General features: G+C 44.2%; 1 protein-coding gene across 1 annotated transcript in view; it reads right to left on the bottom strand.

The window, feature by feature from the left end:
* LOC137394609 (very long chain fatty acid elongase 4-like) overlaps positions 1-22,601 on the bottom strand; it is a 37,417-nt gene that overhangs the window by 7,128 nt on the left and 7,688 nt on the right. The window contains exons 2-5 of the mRNA XM_068081346.1: positions 6,358-6,481; positions 3,233-3,420; positions 1,009-1,095; positions 846-902 (exon numbers count right to left, since the gene is read on the bottom strand). Of these exons, the coding sequence (XP_067937447.1) occupies positions 846-902; positions 1,009-1,095; positions 3,233-3,420; positions 6,358-6,439 (414 nt within the window). The 5' untranslated portion in view covers positions 6,440-6,481. The remainder of the gene's footprint in view (positions 1-845; positions 903-1,008; positions 1,096-3,232; positions 3,421-6,357; positions 6,482-22,601) is intronic.

The following is a 22,601-nucleotide window of genomic DNA, read 5'->3' as shown; positions in this document are numbered from 1 at the left end:
CTTTAACTCAATAATCATCAAGACAAAGACTTCATAAACCGGATAAGTTAACAATCCAACACTGTTGCTATTTATAGACACAAGCGTAAGCATAGACATCCACTATGTACCTAGCTAGAGACGCGGCCATAAGAGTGAACACATAACCATGTGCCAAACTAGAAATACAACTATGAGCATGAACATCCTTCTGTGTGCCTGGCTAAAGCAAGCGTTGTATAGACTGAGGTGAAGCAAAAAATAGACATTGAAAAAAATATCACAGTTATATAACTTTCGATGCAAGAGGTGATTTTAGTTGGAGTTGCTACCTCTTGCCCGTTTGCACCAATATGCACAGACTCTGTAATACAAATCAGCATTGCACTGTTTCAGCATCAAATCTGCTGAAACACTCAATAACTAAAGTGTATGTTTGCCTGATGTCGGAGCACTGTTGCCACTGCATGTTGAAGCACTGTGGCCACTGCATGTTGAAGAATTACCTCCCCATATGAAGTTCTAACGTTACTGTTGACTACCTAGACGTCCTAGAGGTCGCCACAAACGAACAACTGGTTTTTAACATTTATTTTACTGGTAATTAAATTCTCATCGCGTATCAATGCTTACAACTGAATGAAATTGAAAAATATTTATGGAGATCATATAGAGTCCAAGAGTATCCATACGACAGACGAGTCACATGATGCACGCGTATGGTTACGGAGAGCGAATTATATAGTCAACTGTTTTCACATATAGAGCGCTGAAAGAAGGCATCAATGCAACAAGAAGAAAACGAGGCATGTACTAGTACAGATTAAGACTAAACTAAATATTATTGAGTGAGTACATATACTTACAGTTTCGGAGAGGTGAATACACTTGGTGATTAAGTACAACCAACATATGGACAGCAGCTGCAATGAAATCCAAATTAACAAGATATAGTCAGAGACTAGGTAACCAAATAAAGCGAATGAGAAGGAAAGGCAGACGGTCAGAAATCTCATATAAGTAACTTACTCGCATGCTACTCGGGTTGTTTGAATAATCTACGGGGGCGCATGCCGGCCCGTTGAACTGAGGGTTGAGAAACGTGGCTATGAATACCTGTAACAAATAATAAAAGACTTCTCCTTATTCCACATTCTATAAAAATACTTATCCTAACATGGACTGCTATTTGTTGGAGTTGCTTCATCCATATATATACAGAGTTGATTTCCAGAAGTTTATGGAGTTATCTTATTTATCTCACATAGTTAAAAAAGCTGAAATTAAAACAAGCACTGTTGAAAGCTAAAAATTTAAATATTCAAAAATTTTGGAAGCCCTGGTTCTCACTAGATGAATGAAGCTTAGATGTGACGAGCTATATAGTTATTCATGGAAATAACAGTGATGCACAGGATTCAAACCTAGCTCTAAGACAACTGGCAGCACCAGGTCATAGATTATAGAAGGTAAGCAGCCTAATGATCTACAACTATTCATTAAGGGCAAAATCCAATATGCCTCTGATTGGTGATAAATCGGTAGGCATATTTACATAAGACATGAAATCATATATATTTGCATGAGTTGGTAAGCATACCCAGTTGCACATCTATAGAAACACACTTCTCTGCCCAGTTGCACATCTAGAGAAACACACTTCTCTGCCAAGTTGCACATCTATAGAAACACACTTCTCTGCCAAGTTGCACATCTATAGAAACACACTTCTCTACCCAGTTGCACATCTATAGAAACACACCTCTTCCCAGTTGCACATCTATAGAAACACACTTCTCTGCCCAGTTGCACATCTATAGAAACACACTTCTCTTCCCAGTTGCACATCTATAGAAACACACTTCTCTACCCAGTTGCACATCTATAGAAACACACTTCTCTGCCCAGTTGCACATCTATAGAAACACACTTCTCTGCCCAGTTGCACATCTATAGAAACACACTTCTCTGCCCAGTTGCACATCTATAGAAACACACTTCTCTTCCCAGTTGCACATCTATAGAAACACACTTCTCTACCCAGTTGCACATCTATAGAAACACACTTCTCTGCCCAGTTGCACATCTATAAAAACACTTCTCTGCCCAGTTGCACATCTATAGAAACACACTTCTCTGCCCAGTTGCACATCTATAGAAACACACTTCTCTGCCCAGTTGCACATCTATAGAAACACACTTCTCTGCCCAGCTGCACATCTATAGAAACACACTTCTCTTCCCAGCTGCACATCTATAGAAACACACTTCTTGAGCTTAAACCGTTAATTTGTTAACATCTCGTGGTGAAAAATACTGTATCAATATTTATATTTCCATTAAGACAGGAATTGTTACTCCAATAAGATATGAGTAAAACACTTTTTATAGACTGCAATTTAATTATTAACAGACAGTGAGTGAGGAGGGAAGATCGTGACAAAGACATTACTAATTACTATTGCTAGTTTAGAGCTAGTCCATCTCTGCTAGAGAAACCCGTAAGGATTCACTTATAGGGCAGTTGGTTTGATCCAGTGAGAATCATGTGCTGGTATGTAATCAACAGTTAAAAATACTACCAGTGCTAAGTCATACCCAATCCCTATCCTATCCTCAATACCCTATCCAATTCCAAACACGTACTCCTCACAATCGTGAACAATTATGGTAGTTTTGCACGAAATGTGCTACAGGATGGATACGTAGCAAGCAATAGAGAGCTGCTGTGATATGGTCAAGGTACACACTGACTCTGAAATTGGTTATAGAGTGTCTAAGGTCTGTCAAAGAGCAAAGCAAAGGGTCTACAAACTATTGTGCGTCATTTATTCTTGTTTTTTGAGGTTCACAGACAACATTGTTAAATGTTGATGAATATATTATTATTTTGCTGAGAGATTTGAAAGTGTATTAAAAATTCCAATAAAAATGTAGATATGAGAAAGATACAAAAAAGTTTCATTCGTAATGAAGCATATTCGAACTGATTGATCGCAGTGAAAAAGCATAAAAATTCAGCAAATGTATCTGGCTGTCGATGTCACAGCCTTGTGGTTAGTTCGCATTTTCCACAAACTAATCTGCCCAATGCAAGTCTTCAATTATCGGCTAATAAATTTTTTAAAATACCAGTTGGCATGTTCTTAGTTTTAGTCTGATTTGTCTGGCGTACAGTAAATAGAGAGAACATTTAAGGGGTAGAATGTATCTACTCCTTAAAACTAGTACTATATATAGTATGGACCCGCACCTCTATGGCAGTATACGTTGATAAGATGACGAGAACAAAATTGTAGGCTATCATATACAATTGCAGGTCAAAGGGCTTTTTCTTCTCCATAACCTTTGGTCCTTGAGTGCTGATGAGAAGATAGGCACTGATGAGTGCAAGCACAGGCCACGGAGACGACATCAGTAACCAATTATCTACCCTAGCATCTACAAATGTAGGACCACAACATGCATGCACTTATCCTCTTGTAACAAACAGCATTATCTTCACCTTATCTTGGCATGCTCAGGCAATAAAGCTAGAACAGGTAGAACAACTTGGTTAGTAGGAAGTGGTAGGTCTAGCACTCACAAAAATTGAGCAGCAGATTCCTAAAATTTGTGCTACGAATTTCATGAAGCTAAATTGATGGCGCGGAGATATATGATAATAGGCGTGTGATAGGCCACAGATGATAAGAGACCCTCGATAGTAGACATATACACCCAGCAGTTTAGCCGTTCAAGGTCGCAGCAAGTTTATCTACACTAAATATAAAGATCACTCCACCTTGACCTTTGACAAATTTACAAGCCGTTAAATGTAGCTAGATTGTGTACCACGCAGTACTGTATTGTCCTATTAGGAGACTCCGGAACCATCCGGAGCACTTTTCTTCTGTCAAAATTTCGGAAATTGCGAAATCGGCAGTGTACATTATAGTGGAAGTCATACGTGACACTAAAATTCACAGGCCCGTATTCTCTGAAGCGGCTGGGCAGCTGAGCAGCCCCAACCTTTTAGTGATCTTTAGCGGCTAATTACTAAGAATTTAAGTCTAAGCTCATTCACTTGGAATTTCCAACTACTAATTATTAGCGCTCTAGCGCAACGTTGCGCACTAGCAACTAGCGATGAAGTGGAGAGGCTCACTAATCTAGTATCGGTTTTGCCTGCTACTAATGCAGTTGGCGAGAGATACATTTCTGTATTGAAGCAAATCCAAACATGGACGAGGGACACCATGGGGCAGGCTGTCTAAATAATCTTCTAATATTACATATATATATATAAAGATGTTGAAATAGATACAGAATCAGTTGTAAAAGATTTCTGCCATGGACACATTGACAGAAAAAGAGCTTTTTAAAAGACAAGTGTCAAGCTATAACAATCAATCTTCTATGTACACATGTACATGTATGTTCGTGTTTGCAGGCCAAGTTTGTTGGTCATTGTATTCCTAGGTGGCCATAATTTAAACATAGTAAGTTTTAAGCAGGCCAAGTAATCTATTTGTTGTCTTTCCTTGGTGCATGTAATATATTATTTATACTTATTCATGTAACTAAAGCAGGTGCTCTTAAATTTAAATTTTAAAAGACAAGTGTCAAGCTATAACAATTAATCTTCTATGTACACATGTACATGTATGTATATTTATGAATATAAATGTAAATATACATATACAGTAATACTTCAACTTACGAGTGCTCCAACGTACGAGAAACTTGAGATACGAGCCAGCTTTTAAGCAAGTTTTAGCACTAACATACGAGCCATGTTTGAGATACGAGCACGTGAGTCAGTTGCCAAGTATGCCGGAGGTGTTTTATGAGAACAGCATCACTCTGTATTTTCCAACTGCTCAGGTTATACTTTTGTACCGTGTTTTTTTTGCGCGCGATTTTCAGTGCAGAATTATGTGAATTAAAAGTACTGTACGTAGACCGAAAGTTTGCCAGTAAAATGAAAGATGAAATGCAAAGAAAAAGCAAATAATAGCAATTTATATTAAACGGAAAACTATTGAAAAATATGCGAAGTGGGAATGCGTGATTGAGCTAGCTCAGCAATATGACAGAAATACATCCACAATTATCAAACAGAAGGATTATATTCAAGGCATTTATTTAGTTCGCAAAAGGACTAACTATAGTTTCTAAACGGCGCAGCGATCTTCACGATCGTTGACGGAGAGACCGCTCAGGCATTGGATAAAAGATAGACAATTGGCCGGTGACAGCGTAACTGACCGATGCTATGTAAAAAGGCCGGTGCTATCTATCAAAATTATTAACATTTGGACAAGTTGGCTAGTGGTCGTACCATTAACCGTTTGTGACGACACCTGTGTTTGTCCCAATCGCAACATGTTAAAAGGGGCGACAAAGGCAAACGTCCTTAGATCTTAAAACGGCCGGTTAGTCGGGAAGGCGAAACGAAGGAAAAATTAGCTAACCAGCGAGAAACTTCAAACTATGAACGCCGAAGAAATTTTAATTACGTTAAGTTAAAATTGAAAGTTTGCTTTTAGTTTGTTTCTAAGTTTGTTTTTTAAAACTTTAATAAAATTCAAATTTATCAAAGTCAACTGTTGTAATGAAGGATAACTCTCTATAACTCCCTAGGATATCTCCCTCTCTGGCAAATGCTAGCGTTAGCTGCTATTGTATGTATTTAATTTTACATTTTAATTCATCACATTTCCTTGTATTATTTTTTATTTGTTGCTTGTGGTAAGTTAGGACAATAACCAACACGTTCTTTCTGTTACAATATCTTGTTTTGAGTGTTTTATTTGCATTTTTTAGAGTATGGAAACCAATCAATACATATTTAATTGTTCTATATATAAATAAATTGCGCCAACATGCGAGTAAATTGACATACGAGCTCAGTCTCGGAACGCATTAAGCTCGTAAGTCGAAGTATGAGTGTACATGGTTACAATTCAAACTATGTAACTCTGTAGCAAGCTCTCTTTGCAAGACATGAAATGACTCACCTTGGCAGGACCTGGATAACCACCTTAAATAGTACAAGATACACTTTAAAACGCTTTAATTTTGCTTCTAATTCTCAAAATTTTCTCGGGGGAGGGCCCCCGAACCCCCCTTCTCTGGGAGGGCGCTTCAGCTCCCCTCCCAGACCCTCCCCGCACGACCAGTCGGGCCTTCGGCAACTACTAATTGAAAGTCTCCTGACCACTTTTTCTTTGGACAATACAGCCCTGGTACCACGCTAAACGTTTCATTGCAAACTGAAATCCATTACTCACCACCATGTATCAAAAATAAATAGTAAAATCAATGAATCCAGTTTTGAACATTTATAAAATTAAGGTAGTATGTGTAAAGTAGAGATATTAGCCAACACCTTACCTTCATTTGGAGTGCCTAGCTGTTGAAAAATCCAACCGGCAGTTCGGCCAGTGGATAAATTAGTTTGGCTGGCAGATATCATATTTGATGATCAAACTATGACTGGACCACTCCAAAGGAAGAGCTATAACATAAAAATAGAACAATGTATTTGCTTTGGACATGTTACGTTTGACATGTGTACTATTGTTACAGTACAGTCAACACCTAGACCAATAACCATGAATGTTAAACAGTACAGTCAAATGGATTTGGGGCTAAAGTCATACCTTCGCATACAAAGTTAGTTAATTCTGTGACTTCGTATATCAAAACCGTCACACGCTAAAGCAAATATTCTCATAAAAATACATAGCATTACGTTTAATAACCATAAATACTTCAGGCGAGTAAATATATCATAAAATTATTATACATTATAGAGAACTATGTGAAAAATAAACACAAAATAAATTATATGTAGAAACTTATGTATTAGTAATAACCAATAAAAAAGTTCTTAGAGATACAGAGCTAGTCTAGCGGAGACTACATCAACTCTAAATTAACTGTGTCTATATAACTTCTCATTTTTATGTTCGATAGTTTTCTACATTTCCACATCATGCCTTCAATTATCATCTCCAGATTTTCCACTTTCAGTTACTTCAGGTTTTCCTAACTTTGGAACATTTTCAATTTTGTCACCCTGCCAACACCTTGACGACTTACTACTTTGTAAAAGAATTAATAAAATTATTTTTATGTTTTCCATAGTTTCTTGCTTGGATTCTCAAAACCACTGTGCACTTCTCTCACTCCTTCATCAGCTCGGACTAGTTTTTTTGAGATTATAAAACAATAGTCAAGGACTGTTTAATATTAATCAAGTCCTTCAGAACGAAACTATGTGAAAGAGAACTGCATACGCATGTACTGGTTTACAGAACTGCATACACATGTACTGGTTTACAGAACTGCATACACATGTACTGGTTTACAGAACTGCACACATATGTACTGGTTTATAGAACTGCATGCACATGTACTGGTTTATAGAACTACATACACATGTACTGGTTTATAGAACTGCATACACATAGACTGGTTTACAGAACTGCATACACATGTACTGGTTTACAGAACTGCATACACATAGACTGGTTTACAGAACTGCATGCACATGTACTGGTTTACAGAATTGCATACACATGTACTGGTTTACAGAACTGCATACACATGTACTGGTTTACAGAACTGCACACACATGTACTGGTTTACAGAACTGCACACACATATACTGGTTTATAGAACTGCATACACATGTACTGGTTTACAGAACTGCATACACATATACTGGTTTACAGAACTGCATGCACATGTACTGGTTTACAGAACTGCATACACATGTACTGGTTTACAGAATTGCATACACATGTACTGTTTTATAGAACTGCATACACATGTACTGGTTTACAGAATTGCATACACATGTACTGTTTTATAGAACTGCATACACATGTACTGGTTTATAGAACTGCATACACATGTACTGGTTTACAGAACTGCACACACACATGTACTGGCTTACAGAACTGCATACACATGTACTGGTTTACAGAACTGCATACACATACTGGTTTACAGAACAGCATACACATGTACTGGTTTACAGAACTGCATACACATGTACTGGTTTATAGAACTGCATACATATGTACTGGTTTACAGAACTGAACTTACATGTACTGGTTTACAGAACTGCACACACATGTACTGGTTTACAGAACTGCATACACATAGACTGGTTTATAGAACTGCATACACATGTACTGGTTTACAGAACTGCATACACATAGACTGGTTTACAGAACTGCATACACATGTACTGGTTTACAGAACTGCATACACATGTACTGGTTTACAGAACTGCATACACATGTACTGGTTTACAGAACTGCATACACATGTACTGGTTTACAGAACTGCATACACATGTACTGGTTTACAGAACTGCACACACATGTACTGGTTTACAGAACTGCACACACATATACTGGTTTATAGAACTGCATACACATAGACTGGTTTATAGAACTGCATACACATGTACTGGTTTACAGAACTGCACACACATGTACTGGTTTACAGAACTGCATACACATGTACTGGTTTACAGAACTGCACACACATGTACTGGTTTACAGAACTGCATACACATATACTGGTTTATAGAACTGCATACACATAGACTGGTTTACAGAACTGCACACACATGTACTGGTTTACAGAACTGAACTTACATGTACTGGTTTACAGAACTGCATACACATGTACTGGTTTACAGAACTGCACACACATGTACTGGTTTACAGAACTGCATACACATATACTGGTTTATAGAACTGCATACACATAGACTGGTTTACAGAACTGCACACACATGTACTGGTTTACAGAACTGAACTTACATGTACTGGTTTACAGAACTGAACTTACATGTACTGGTTTACAGAACTGCATATACATGTACTGGCTTACAGAACTGCATACACATGTACTGGTTTACAGAACTGCATACACATGTACTGGTTTATAGAACTGCATACACATGTACTGTTTTATAGAACTGCATACACATAGACTGGTTTACAGAACTGCATACACATGTACTGGTTTACAGAACTGCATACACATAGACTGGTTTATAGAACTGCATACACATGTACTGTTTTATAGAACTGCATACACATGTACTGGTTTATAGAACTGCATACACATTACCGGCTTACATTTTTCCAAACTTTATGTCGCATGACACAGAATTTGTACGCTACAGTAATCATAAACTAAAGTTTGAGTGTACACTGCTGTTATAACCTATTCATCCACTGGATCAAGAGTTTGGCTTGTTAAACCACACTATGGTTAAAACACATTTTACAATAAACTTTCTATGTCCAGTTGTACTCCTGCTATAATACAATCAGCAAGTGGGCAGCACTTGATACCACCAATAATTATTATGTCTACATGTTTTGAGCTTTTATCAATTCTAATACATCAAGGTCATCGGCGACTAAGCCGGCTCCCCATCTGCGCTCTAGCGTGAATGAGGTTGGCTAGCAATTCTGCAACATTAAAAACAAAACCTGACTAAGGGTGGAGAAGCCCCTCTGTGAGCCAATGACCAGCTAGCTAAAGATGGTGTCTCAATAAAAAAAAATCAACAAAAGGCAATGGCAAACCACTGTTGGAACCTGTCAAGAACAAACATGGTTAGAGGAAGTGGAGGGTGGAAAACCACGATCGCCTACATCCTTACAGAACATGGTACTTAGAGAGAGAGAGTACATCAGAAGCTGTATCAATCTCTGATACAACTCATTTGACAATTGGTTATGAAATATGTTTAGCAAGGGTTGGCAAAAAGCAATCCACTCTTCACTCGGGTGGTGAACAAGAATTTTACAAAAAAGATATAAAATATGGCATTACACTGAACAATTAATAAAAAATAATGTAATGTTATATCATAAGTTGCTTAGAAAAAATGAATCAAGATAACCATGCCAAGGTTAATATAAAACTAATGTTTGTTGCACAATTGCTGTAGCTTAATACAATGCTAAGACAATACAAGCAAGAAGTTAAGAGCAACAAGCACCATCCACAAAAAGGCACTATCCGCAAAAAGGCACCATCCATAAATAGGCACCATCCACAAAAAAGGCACCATCCACCAAAAGGCACCATCCAAAAAAAGGCACCATCCACAAAAAAGGCACCATCCACAAAAAATGTTTGTTGGTGGTTATACAACTTTGGGTTGTACTCTATGACTTGCTGCATTTTGGATAGGTGTGTATCTATTGGTATTTACTTAACATGGCAGATTGAATACAAAAACATGTTCACTTTCCCTATAACAAGACGATGTAGCACTTGAGATAGGCAAACTACACACTCAGTCACAAAGTTTAATGGCAACTGACATGTTATCGATATGGTGCCTTCATGCTTTTTGCTAATTAGGAAGAAAAACTTCCACATTATGTGATCCGTTACCGCTGCAGTTCACTGCTTGGGCAGATGGCCCATTCATCATAGTTAGCAATATGTGTTGAGCAATTGTCATATATTGGCTTTCGAGTTGGAACAGCTTGAACAACATGTCAACAAATATTGTCTAGGAATTTTTTTCGTGAAATTTTACAGGCCTGCCCCAGTAGCAGTTCAGAAAAGAGCCTGGTTGACGAGGGAAGGACACAGTAGTGTACTACTGCAAAGTCTAAAAGGCACAACTATTTAAAACTGATATAATTGACAATATTTTACAGTTTGGGTAGACGTGTAATCATTGATACAGCTCTGAAAAGTTCGAGTGTCTTGGTGAGGTCCATAAAGTCAATGTACAAAGGTATCAATTTTTTTAAACCTCTTGTTTTTTATTTAAACTTCATTTTAAATATTTTATTTTATAAATATGGTTGTTGAAATTAAACATCCATATTTATTCAATACCTTGCAGCATAAAATGACTCCAGTGCAAAAAGTCCCATGCAAAGGTTTCATCTATAATGTCAAATAGTGAGAGACTTTTACGATTATTGGTAGAGTTGATTCTTTTTTCGTTTATTCTTGTACAGCGTGATGCTCTTCTCACCTAGTACACCTCAAGGATGTTCTCCTCTTGCCAACATAAAGCAAAAAGTTCATTCAGTAAGATACAGGATTTGATAATGGCGATGCTTTCTCAGAAGAAGCCATCAAATGCTTTCCACAACTTTTTGAAGTTTGCACATGATCAATTTCTTCGCATTTAGCAAACAATAATTTCACAAATGTGACACTCAGCAATGAGGAGCAACCTAAATAATTTTCCATTTGCTTCCTTCCTTTTTTTACTATTTTTCCCGTATAAAACATCATAACCATTGCTTTTGTTTTATTATGGCCACCAATCACAGGCAATGTTATCCTAGACTATCGCCCTTGTATCGGTGAATAGTAATATACAGAATGTTTTATGCTGTTGTATGGAGATCTCATCATAACAAAATATAAAAACAACCTGAACAATTTACACAATTTTCCATCAAAACAACTACTATATTAAGAAGATTCAACCAGAAGAAGCACATTAATCAACAGATCAAGAAACTACCAAAATACATACAGAAGATACAAGCGAGGACAAATCTGAAAGATTTGTCCTCGCTTGTATCTGAAGATAGATACAGGTGAAGACAAATTGGAAAGATACATTACTCAGTACTTCACAGAACCACCAAGACATTAAAGATGGTTAAACGTAAGCGGCTCTGCTGTTCTCTGACGAAAGTTAACAAGATAGCTGGGGCTAGTCATCATTTCCAATCAGTACACTCCCATGACGTACTTAAGACAAGTCCACTTAAATACTAACCCTCTGCAGCATAAAGAACAGAACGTAAGCACCTCCATACATACATACCAATACTTCATACTCCAGTCCAACACACTACACCATCAGCGCACCCTCTTCATTCGTACATCAAGAGCTTGGAACTTACTACCGTCCAATAGCAATCTTTTAGTACAGCCTGACACCTAGTTTGCGTGTATTGTATTATAATTCCAACTTTGTTGCCAACAGGAAACGATGTAATCGACACTGAGGCAATGTTTTCCAAGTCACAGCTTTTGCTGATGCTGGAGACTGTACGGACGCAGGTAAATATGCAGGTAAATACACCTAAACACTTGATTAGAGGCTAACAGAGATATTGTGGAGGACCGGGACATACATGTATATTATTTACTGCACTTATATATATATATCCGCACTAGCAATTACCCGAACCTCTCGAACTTCCTTTATCGCATACTTGAACTGCCTTTTTATTATTATATAACTATACTACTGAACTGCCTTTTTGTTACATAACCATACTAATCCTGTTATATCTTGCATGTCCTTTGTGATATAAATAGATCGGTAGGCGGAGCTAAACTATAGGCGCTGGCTATATAAGCCAGCGCGATAGATAGGCAAGGTGTGCTTGATTCCACTCATACTTGTGCATACTTGTATTGAAGATATCGATAATAAACTGCTATATACTCATACGAACTGCTTCTATTGACGCCTGCCTGGTTGGCTCACCGATTGTACAAGCAGGCTCAGTGCAACCAACAGACGGAACTGCCAGGGTGACTCTAAGAAGGCTAGGAGGCGATCCACGGCCTTGTCTAGGCTCGATCGGGTGTGCCATGGCACTAGAGATCCAGTCTTAAGACCAGCCATTAGTGGATCCAGACTAGCCTGGGATAGAGATCCAGAGGCAGGCCGGGGGTTTGGTTTCGGAGCAAGCCTGACTACTAGATTCTTGTCTTGGACTGACTGGACCGCCACAGGCAGGTCAGTCAGGCCTCGGACAAGGTCAGCCAGTAGCCCAGGTTGCGACTCCCTTGTTAGGAAGTAAAGCTGACTCAGCTACCAGAGTCAGATCCTTTACACTGGTGGCAGCAGTGGGATTTGCTTAACCCACAACAGGACGACTAACAGGGACTAAAAAGACGACGCAGGTATGACCAGACGGACTCGCAGCGCGGAAAGACCGGAAGCTCTCCGAACGGAGGGACTAGGAGGTCTAGAGCGACTGACAGGTGTCTTGGAAAGACTGCTCGTCAACCAGGGAACACAGGGACCCCCTGCACCAAGAGAAACATTCAGAGCCCCAGAATATGACGGGAATAGCGATGTAGAGGCTTTCATCAGGCAGTTCAACGATGTAGCCGTTGCAAATGACTGGGGGCCAGGGTCCGCGCTGTTACACATCCGAGAGAGACTGCGAGGGCAGGCTAAGGACTGTGGACACGGGCAGACCATACACGGCGTATTTAACAACCTCCGGGCCAGGTTTGGACTGACACCCAAAGAAGCCAGAGCCAAACTGCAGGGCCTAAAAAAGGACCAGCAAGCAACGCTATTTGAGCACGCCACCCAAATAGAGAAGCTGACCGACATCGCGTTTGGGGAAATGTCAGATCGCCTAAAAGAGGAGATGGCCGTGGACACGTTCTGTGGTACGCTGGGCAATGTTTATTTGCAGCGACATCTGCTAGCGGTGCCTACTCCTACGTTAGAGGCAGCCGTGAGAGCAGGGAACGAGTACTTACAGGTTCGACCTAGTATGGCGTCTCACCAAGCCCAACCCTTCAAGTCGGACGTCAGGGCAGTCCAGCCAGACGAGACAGGACAGGGCGAGGGAGAACAGGGCCCCGAAGAGCCGATTGTGGTGGCTAGGACTACCCCGAATACCCTCGAGCTGCTGTTGACCTCGGTGACGGACCTAGCCAAAGAAGTGGCCAAGTTAAAATTGTATATCCATCGACCGCAGTCTATTACAGAAAGCGGGACGAAGAAAAAGGAAATGGCGAGATGCTGGGGGTGCAACCAGGAAGGCCACCAGAAGAGAAGTTGTCCGCGGAGGCAGGCAAATCAGAGGACACCCTATAGGCAGGACCAGGGAAACGCCTACGGCCCGCAGCAGTAGGTCTACCTGCTGGCTGCACAAGGGCACCCGGACACGAAAAACACAGACAACGTAACAATACAAGTCGAAGGGAATCTGGAGTTGATCCGGAGGGTTGGCAGCATCCGACTAAAACGGCGGCACCGGTCAAGAGACCCCCGGTAGAAACGATTCCCGTCTACAACCCATATCTAAGTCTATGGGAACTGGACGAAGAGGAAGAGGGATGCGAGGCGAGCCCCCGGGACTCACCGCGGGCGGCCAAACAGGCGCAGCGGCAATACCTCCACCAGATCCAGAGACTGGACGAGAAACGAAGAGTTTATGGACGTACCAGAGAACCAGAGAGGCCAGGGCGGAAGAGAGGTCCCACTAGGGCCGAGCACCCCGAGCGATCTGGACAGCAAGGGTCGGGACAGAGAGCGGATTCAGGGGTAACTGAAGCTCTCGAGAGACCAACGCTGTACAGATCAGGAAGGAGGGAGCTTGCGACCCAGATGGAACCCCGCCGTAAGCCTAGACAGGTTAGGTCAGAGAGAGATGGCCCCACCGGCGCTGATCCGTTCAGGAGATCCGTATCAACCGGATCAGGATGGAACGAGGACCCAGCAATGGTGGAGCATCTCCAGAGACTGGAGTACCATAGACCCAGAGACGAAAAGGGCTGGAATGAAGCCGAACCCCCGAGACGGGGGCCGACCCGAGGCGGCCATCTCCGAGGAGGGAACCTAGGCCAACCCACGAGTCCGGTGTCGGGTCCGACAGGCCGGTACGGGGAGAGCACAAGGCCAGCTACTCCCGAGGAAAGCCTGGAGGACCAGCTCGAAAAGAGTCCACCACCGGACAGGCCTAGGGGACGTCCGAGGAGGAAAAAATCGGAAGAGATGCTCAATACCGCCGCAACGGGGGAAGGGTTGCCAAGGGTTGGAGCCTTGGAGAAACCCCATAGGTCGAGCTACTTCCTACCGGGAAAGGTAGAGAGGCAAGACCTCCTGTTCCTCATAGACACCGGCTGCAACACTAACCTACTCTCCAAAAAGGTGTTCGACAGAATGCCGGAGCGAGTGAGGGTGCAGTTAGAAGAGAATGACCGGTATGGACTCATGGCAGATGGTAGCAAGCTCCAGTTTTATGGACTGATAAGGCTAACCGGAAGGATCAGGGACGTGGCTATAGAGGAGAACTTCCTCGTAAGCCAGATCAGCGAAGACGCTATTCTGGGTATGCCTTTCCTGATCTCCCACAAGTGTCAGATTGAATTCGGCCGACCCGTCATTTCCCTAGGGAATAGGCAACTTACTTGCACCGACAAATACGGGAGGATAATGGTGTCCAACGTTCACGCCTGGAAAAAAGTTACTATCCCTCCCTTGTCAGAGGTAAGAGTGACGGGGAAGATCTCCGCCAGAAATTACGTGCCGATGGGCTTGATAGAGGGCTCTGATCCACACCTACCCGTGGCATGCAGCCTGAACAGGCCTGGAGAGGGGGGTGATGTCACCATACGATGCCTGAACCCCGGACGTCAACCGATAGAGTTGGGCGCCGGACACGTCATTGGCTCATACACGGCTGTGGAAGAAGAGGACATACAGACGGATCTCTGGTCTGGGCCGGAACACGGGAGCCTCGACGAATCAGGAGTGGGGTGTGCCACGGTAAAGACGGGGGAAGCCGTCCCGGGTCACCTGGTTGAGCTATATCAGCAGGCCCTCCCAGGATGCCGGCACGAAGGAGAGAAGCAGAGCCTGGCCCATCTTCTGACCAGGTACCAGGACGTGTTTAGCAAGTATGATGGCGACGTAGGAAGGACCGACCGAATCGCCCACAGCATACCCCTGATGGAGGGTGCCAGGCCGGTCAGACAACCCCCCCACCGGTTGGGACCCCTCAAGGAGGCAGAAGCGGACAAACAAGTACAGGAACTACTGGAAAAGGGTTTGATCGAGCCTGCCAATGGGGCATGGAGTTCCCCAGTCGTCATGGTGAGGAAGAAGGATGGCGGATGGAGATTTTGTATTGATTATCGACAGCTGAATGCGGTCACCCAACAGGATGCGTACCCCATCCCTAGGATTGATGAAAGCCTGGACGCCCTGGCAGGAAGCCGATTTTTTAGTACGTTGGATCTGACCAGTGGATACTGGCAAGTACCGCTAGATCCGGACGCTCAAGAGAAATCCGCCTTTGCCACGAGAAGCGGGTTGTGGAAGTGGAAGGTACTGCCCTTCGGATTGACGTCGGCCCCCGCCACCTTCCAAAGACTGATGGAGTCTGTACTTCACGGGCTCCATTGGAAAACCCTCTTGCTATACTTGGACGACATCATCGTAATTGCTCCAGACTTCGAGACCCATTTGGCCCGTTTGGGAGAGGTCTTCCAGAGACTCGCCGCCGCGCAGCTGAAACTGAAGCCCTCTAAATGCGAGCTCCTCCAGAGGAAAGTGAGGTACCTTGGCCATGTGGTGAGCCCGGAGGGAGTGTCCACGGACCCAGAAAAGGTAAAGGCAGTGGCCGAATGGCAGACCCCTCGAAATATAAAGGAACTGCAGGCCTTCCTGGGGACCACGGGGTACTACCGACAGTACCTACGAGATTACGCCACTATTGCCAAGCCACTCACGATCTTGACTAGCAAAGGGAAGCCTTGGAGGTGGGGAGCAGAAGAGCAGCAGGCATTCGAGACCCTTCGACAAGGCCTGATCTCGGCACCAGTGCTGGGGTACCCCAACCCAAAGAGTCAATATACTCTGGACACCGATGCCAGTAATGTGGGAGTGGGGGCCGTCCTGTCCCAGAACCAGGGGGGCAGGGAGACCGTAGTGGCGTACTACAGCAAGACCCTCAGCCCAGCCGAACAAAATTACTGTGTAACGCGCCGAGAGCTCCTGGCAGTAGTAAAAGCCGTCAAGCACTTCCGGCCCTACTTGTATGGTCAACAGTTCGTGCTCCGCACGGACCATGCCTCCCTGAGATGGCTGTGTAGGAGGAGGGAGCCGTCGGCTCAAGTAGCTCGGTGGCTGGAGATTCTGTCAGAATTCTCGTACTTACTGGAACACCGATCAGGGGTCAAGCACGGGAATGCCGACGGCCTGAGTCGACAGGTCTGCCCAAACGACTGTCGACAGTGTATCCGAATAGAGGAGCGAGACGGGGGCCCTAGCAAACAGGCATTGCTGGAAGGAGAGTCTGACACCGTGGCTGCAATTAAACTACCAGGAGACCGAAATTTTCGACAGCTGGTACAGAGCCAAATGGAAGGGACACAGGCTGTGGCCAGGATGTACTGGGCAGTAAAAAATGATCAGGAGCTACCAGAGGAGGAGCTGACTCTAGGGAGTAACGAGCTCCGGGTCCTACACAAGAGACGGGAGGCTCTGAGGTTATCCCCAAACGGCGTCCTGGAGGTCAGACTAACGACGGACGGCCACCCCAGATGGTGTACCCTATGTCCTCGGGCGGACCGGAGCCGGGTAATGTGGGACACGCACAGGCTTGCCCACGCGGGGGTTCACAAGACGGTAAAAAGATTACTACTCAATTGGTATTGGCCGGGACTGAATGCCGACGTGAGACGACTCATCAAGACGTGTGAGATCTGTCAAGTGGCAAAAACCGGCGGGAATCACGCAACTAGGAGCAGACACCGATTGTACGCCGGGCGACCATGGCAGAAGCTAGCGGTCGACCTGGTGGGACCGATGCCAGTGACTAACCGAGGGAACAAGTGGATCTTAGTGATTAGCGACCATTTCTCCAGATGGCAGGATGCAATAGCGATCCCGGATGCAACTGCCCCGGTGGTGGCCACAACCCTGGACGAAAGGGTGTTCTGTTATTTTGGCCTACCCGAGGAATTACACTCCGACCAAGGGGCTCAATTTGAGTCTAAACTCATGGGAGAATTATGTAGTCTATGGAACGTAGACAAAACACGGACTACACCATACCACCCCCAGGGGAATGGCATTGTAGAAAGAAACAATCGGAGTTTGGGAGATTCCTTGAGAGCCTTGCTCCTGCGCCGTGGGCCTACAGAGTGGGACTTGTTGCTGCCACAGATAATGAGGGCTTTCCGGGGCACTCCCCACTCCGCCACGGGAGAAACCGCGAATTACATGATGATGGGCAGGGAACTGCGATTGCCAGACCAGCTCTCAGACCCCGTTGCAGTCACTGGCCAGGCGGTACAGCCCTACGTACTGGAACTGGCCAGCCGGCTGGAGGAAACGTATGAAATTCTCCGAGACCGCCAAATGAAGATCCGGGTGGAGGACGATGAAGAGCCCCCATCGTTTGGGACCGGTGACTTGGTGCTGCTGGTCAACAAGAGACGTAGACGTGGAGAAAACCCCAAGTTACAGCCCAAATATGTGGGACCCTATACAGTCACTAGGTGTAATCCCAACCATACATACCAAGTAGAGAGACAAGGACAAATATCAGTACAAAACGAGGAGAGATTAAAACCATACTATGCGTGTCCAGAGGCGGATGGGAGGGCCCCAGCCACCAAGGAACCCTCCAGAAGGCCAAACATGAGAGGTGCCACTGGACGAAGAGAGAGGAGGCTGGAAGGGCTAGGAGAGATGCTGCCCACAGTAGAGTACACTAGAAGGGAGCCCCCTCCGCCAACGCGGCAGGAGAGGATGGAACCTCCCCCGGATATGGACAGTGACACGTTTAGGAGACGACTTCTGGAGGTCCTGGCCAGAGAAAGAGGGTCCGCCTCGGGCAGTCACGATCCTACCGAGGGGGTTGGAGAGGCAACAGAGCAACCCGGTATATCCAACACAGAACCAGAGGAACCGAGTCTCGGGCCCTGTTCCGAGCCCCCGGTGGAGCCTTCCGGACAGGAGCTGACAGAAGAAGAGGCAGACAATACCGCAGTCGATGAGACGTCCGACTCCGGGGTCACCGAGCAAAGGGATCCGCCCCAACCCGAAGTTTCTATACCAGCACCAGCTGAAGAAGAGGTGCGAATAAACTCAGAACCAAGGGGAACAGAAAATAGTATGGGAGAAAGACGAGACGGGAGACCCCGGCGAATGGTGGGTCCTCCTATCAGATACGGCCAGACTGTGTGCCACCAAATCGACCCTGAAGAAGAAGGATCGGAAGCCAGAGAAAGACAAGCCGAACTCAGGGAACGGTACCAGTCTACCAAAGTTATGGTGGAACAACTGGAGACCTTGATAGAGAGGGAAGGCCTGAGGACGAATCTAGAACTGATGTCTCAATACACAATTTTAAAGGAGTCAGTTGCCGAGCTAGAAGAGATGATGGCCGCGAGCCACCACGGAGAAGAGCAACCAGAATCAATCATACCTGACCGAAACAACTCGGAAAAGGGGGCGGAGACGGAGGCAGACGAAGAAAATCAAGCAGGAGAGGAACCGTCCGGCAATGAAGGCTTTCGACAGCAGACTCCGAACGGCAGAAAAATTCAGGAAGAAGAGCACGGCGGGACCGGAAAGCGGCCATCTTCTATTGAGACTGCCTCCAGTCACTTCAACCGTTGTACGCTAACGAAGAACCAGCTCTCTCCACAAACCTATATCGCGAAATTAAATATGAGACCAAGTTCAGATGAAACCGGAGCCATCGAGGACCAAGAACTGCAGGAATTATTGACAGAATTAGATGAGATCCTGGAAGAAACCGAGATAACGACAGGAAAACAAGAAGTCGATCAGGTAAAATTACCTGGGAATAACGTAGCCAAGAGAAATATCGCATCCATTGCCTATAAGGGAGAGAGGCCGGTAGAACCGGCAATAACCAATACCAGGATGGTGCAAATGGTAGGGAACAGGACGCCCCAGGACAAAGCCAAGCCAAAACAAGCCAGGCAAAATTCTGAGGGCCAGAGTTTCCAAGTCAGGAGCAGAGGTAAACCACCCCAGGGTGGCCCTCCGCTAGAGACTAGCCAGAGGCACCAAATGTATACTCCACTACGACCAGGACCAATGCAAGCCTGCTCGATAAACCTACCAACGATTCCGGTCGATCAGACAAAAGAGAACGGACTGCCCAAGAGAAGGAAAAACCGGGAAACCCTCGACGGAGTAGCTGAGGATATCTGGTACTCCCCCACTTCCTACGAAAAGATGGAGGCCGCAGAAGACCGCCAGAAGGGGGAATGCAGACTCTGTGGCTTTAGAAACAAGGACAGTAGGGTAGTAAGGAGACACATACGGCAACACTTCTGGCGCTACTGGTGCAAATGTCAGAAAAACTCATCGTCGTTCTTTAGTATATACAAGCACCAAAAGAAAGCCAAGGATTCCCGACTACACCCTAGTATTGTATACCAAGTAGACCAGGAGTGGTATACCGATTTTTGTACATACATGAAATGGACAGAGTGCCCCCCGTTTGGAACCTGCCTTCCCATAAAGGATGGGAATGGATGGGTACGAGGTAGAAGGATAGGACAAAAACGACTAAGGACAAATTCACCAGAAGAAAAGGGGTGTGCTGAACAGGAGACCCTCCAAGAAGACGGGAGGGACGGACAAGCCGACCTCCGCGTCCACCTAAACCGATGCCGAACCACCGAAGGAAGGGAGGAGCGGGTCCAAAGGCCTTTCCCCCAAGGGTATGTAATCCCAAGGGTAAATCAGAGGAAAGCGAGACTCATTAGTCAGGAAATAAACACACCGCCTAAGGGAGCTGGGATAGAGATAGCAGGAAAAGGCGAGACCGCTTTAGAGATACACGTCAGTGCGGACGATATCGCTGGGGTATATGCCGGAGCCGGTGCCAAGACCTCGGAACCTACCAGCAGCAAGGTAACCCGGGCCAACGAGAACACACGGTCCCGGCGGGAAGAGTACAACCGTAGAGCAGAAAGAGAAGAGGAACGATACCAACGTTACACCCGGATGGCCGAGGAATGCCGTATAGAAGCTCAGAGGTTGAGAGCACAAGCGCGACGTTTCCGCTGAAACGTTACTTATGGTCATTACTTAATTGTTCACCCCTGGCCAAACAATTGGGGGGGAGAGTGTGGAGGACCGGGACATACATGTATATTATTTACTGCACTTATATATATATATCCGCACTAGCAATTACCCGAACCTCTCGAACTTCCTTTATCGCATACTTGAACTGCCTTTTTATTATTATATAACTATACTACTGAACTGCCTTTTTGTTACATAACCATACTAATCCTGTTATATCTTGCATGTCCTTTGTGATATAAATAGATCGGTAGGCGGAGCTAAACTATAGGCGCTGGCTATATAAGCCAGCGCGATAGATAGGCAAGGTGTGCTTGATTCCACTCATACTTGTGCATACTTGTATTGAAGATATCGATAATAAACTGCTATATACTCATACGAACTGCTTCTATTGACGCCTGCCTGGTTGGCTCACCGATTGTACAAGCAGGCTCAGTGCAACTAACAGACGGAACTGCCAGGGTGACTCTAAGAAGGCTAGGAGGCGATCCACGGCCTTGTCTAGGCTCGATCGGGTGTGCCATGGCACTAGAGATCCAGTCTTAAGACCAGCCATTAGTGGATCCAGACTAGCCTGGGATAGAGATCCAGAGGCAGGCCGGGGGTTTGGTTTCGGAGCAAGCCTGACTACTAGATTCTTGTCTTGGACTGACTGGACCGCCACAGGCAGGTCAGTCAGGCCTCGGACAAGGTCAGCCAGTAGCCCAGGTTGCGACTCCCTTGTTAGGAAGTAAAGCTGACTCAGCTACCAGAGTCAGATCCTTTACAATATCTATAAAAAAGTACAGCCCTAATGACTCAACCTCTTTCCCCTCCGCCTACTGATGCTCTTTTCCTTTGAACAGCCGAGGCTATTTTATTTCAACTGCTGAGCCTGTCTATCAGGACTGTCATAAATCTCATTTGATTGTCAAGACTCGCAGCCGTATGGACTGAGCAGAAGAACTCGGATGACCATTTGAGTAAGAGTGTAACATTCCTTAGCTAATTTTAACCTTTTGTCATTAATAATATTGTTTTAGAACTTTGCTAAGTGTGTATTAAATTGTTGGACTTATAGAATAAAGAAGTATAGTCTACTGGTAAATATCAGTATTACTTATATAGCTGAACGCCTTCACTAGTGTCTGAGCCAGTAATAATCAAATTAGTTCACATAACCTAAGCAGAAGTACACAAATTAAACATAGTCAAAATAGAAAAAGATGACAGAGCAAATTTAATACTGATGTGTGTGGACTCAGATGAATTATGTATAACATAATTTTCCCTCATCACCCATAACAATGCTCATGCTGGCTTTACCAGCAGTCTGGTCAGGTATGACCAGTTCACCAATAAGACATCGCTTATAAGAAGTTAGCAATTACATGTACACTATTTCAATACTAGTAGCTATACCAAAAGCGCCAATCTACTAATAGATTTACCATTTAGGTTTTTCTCGGCGTAAATGTAAGATCACACACTAATAATTGTTTATTCACCTTGAACGCAAGAACAACAAAATATGCGCAGAGTCATTCCGAATGCCAACAGTAATTGACTAATGAAATGCTACTGCACTAACAGGTCTAAACAAGGCCAATTCACTAACTAAAGTAAACTTGAAACGCAGACACGTGCTGAACATGTGGTTTAGGTGAACGCAACGTTTAAGTTCGTACGAAACAAATAATCAAATTATCGGATATCTTAATCAAAATAGAAAAATATTCCTGGGCACCCGTAGCCAAGGTGCTGATTTGGAATTTCAATATGCTTGACGAAA

The sequence above is a fragment of the Watersipora subatra genome, chromosome 4 (genome assembly GCF_963576615.1).
Source record: "Watersipora subatra chromosome 4, tzWatSuba1.1, whole genome shotgun sequence".
Taxonomy (NCBI): Eukaryota; Metazoa; Bryozoa; class Gymnolaemata; order Cheilostomatida; family Watersiporidae; genus Watersipora; species Watersipora subatra.
This window is presented reverse-complemented; position numbering and strand designations above follow the sequence as displayed.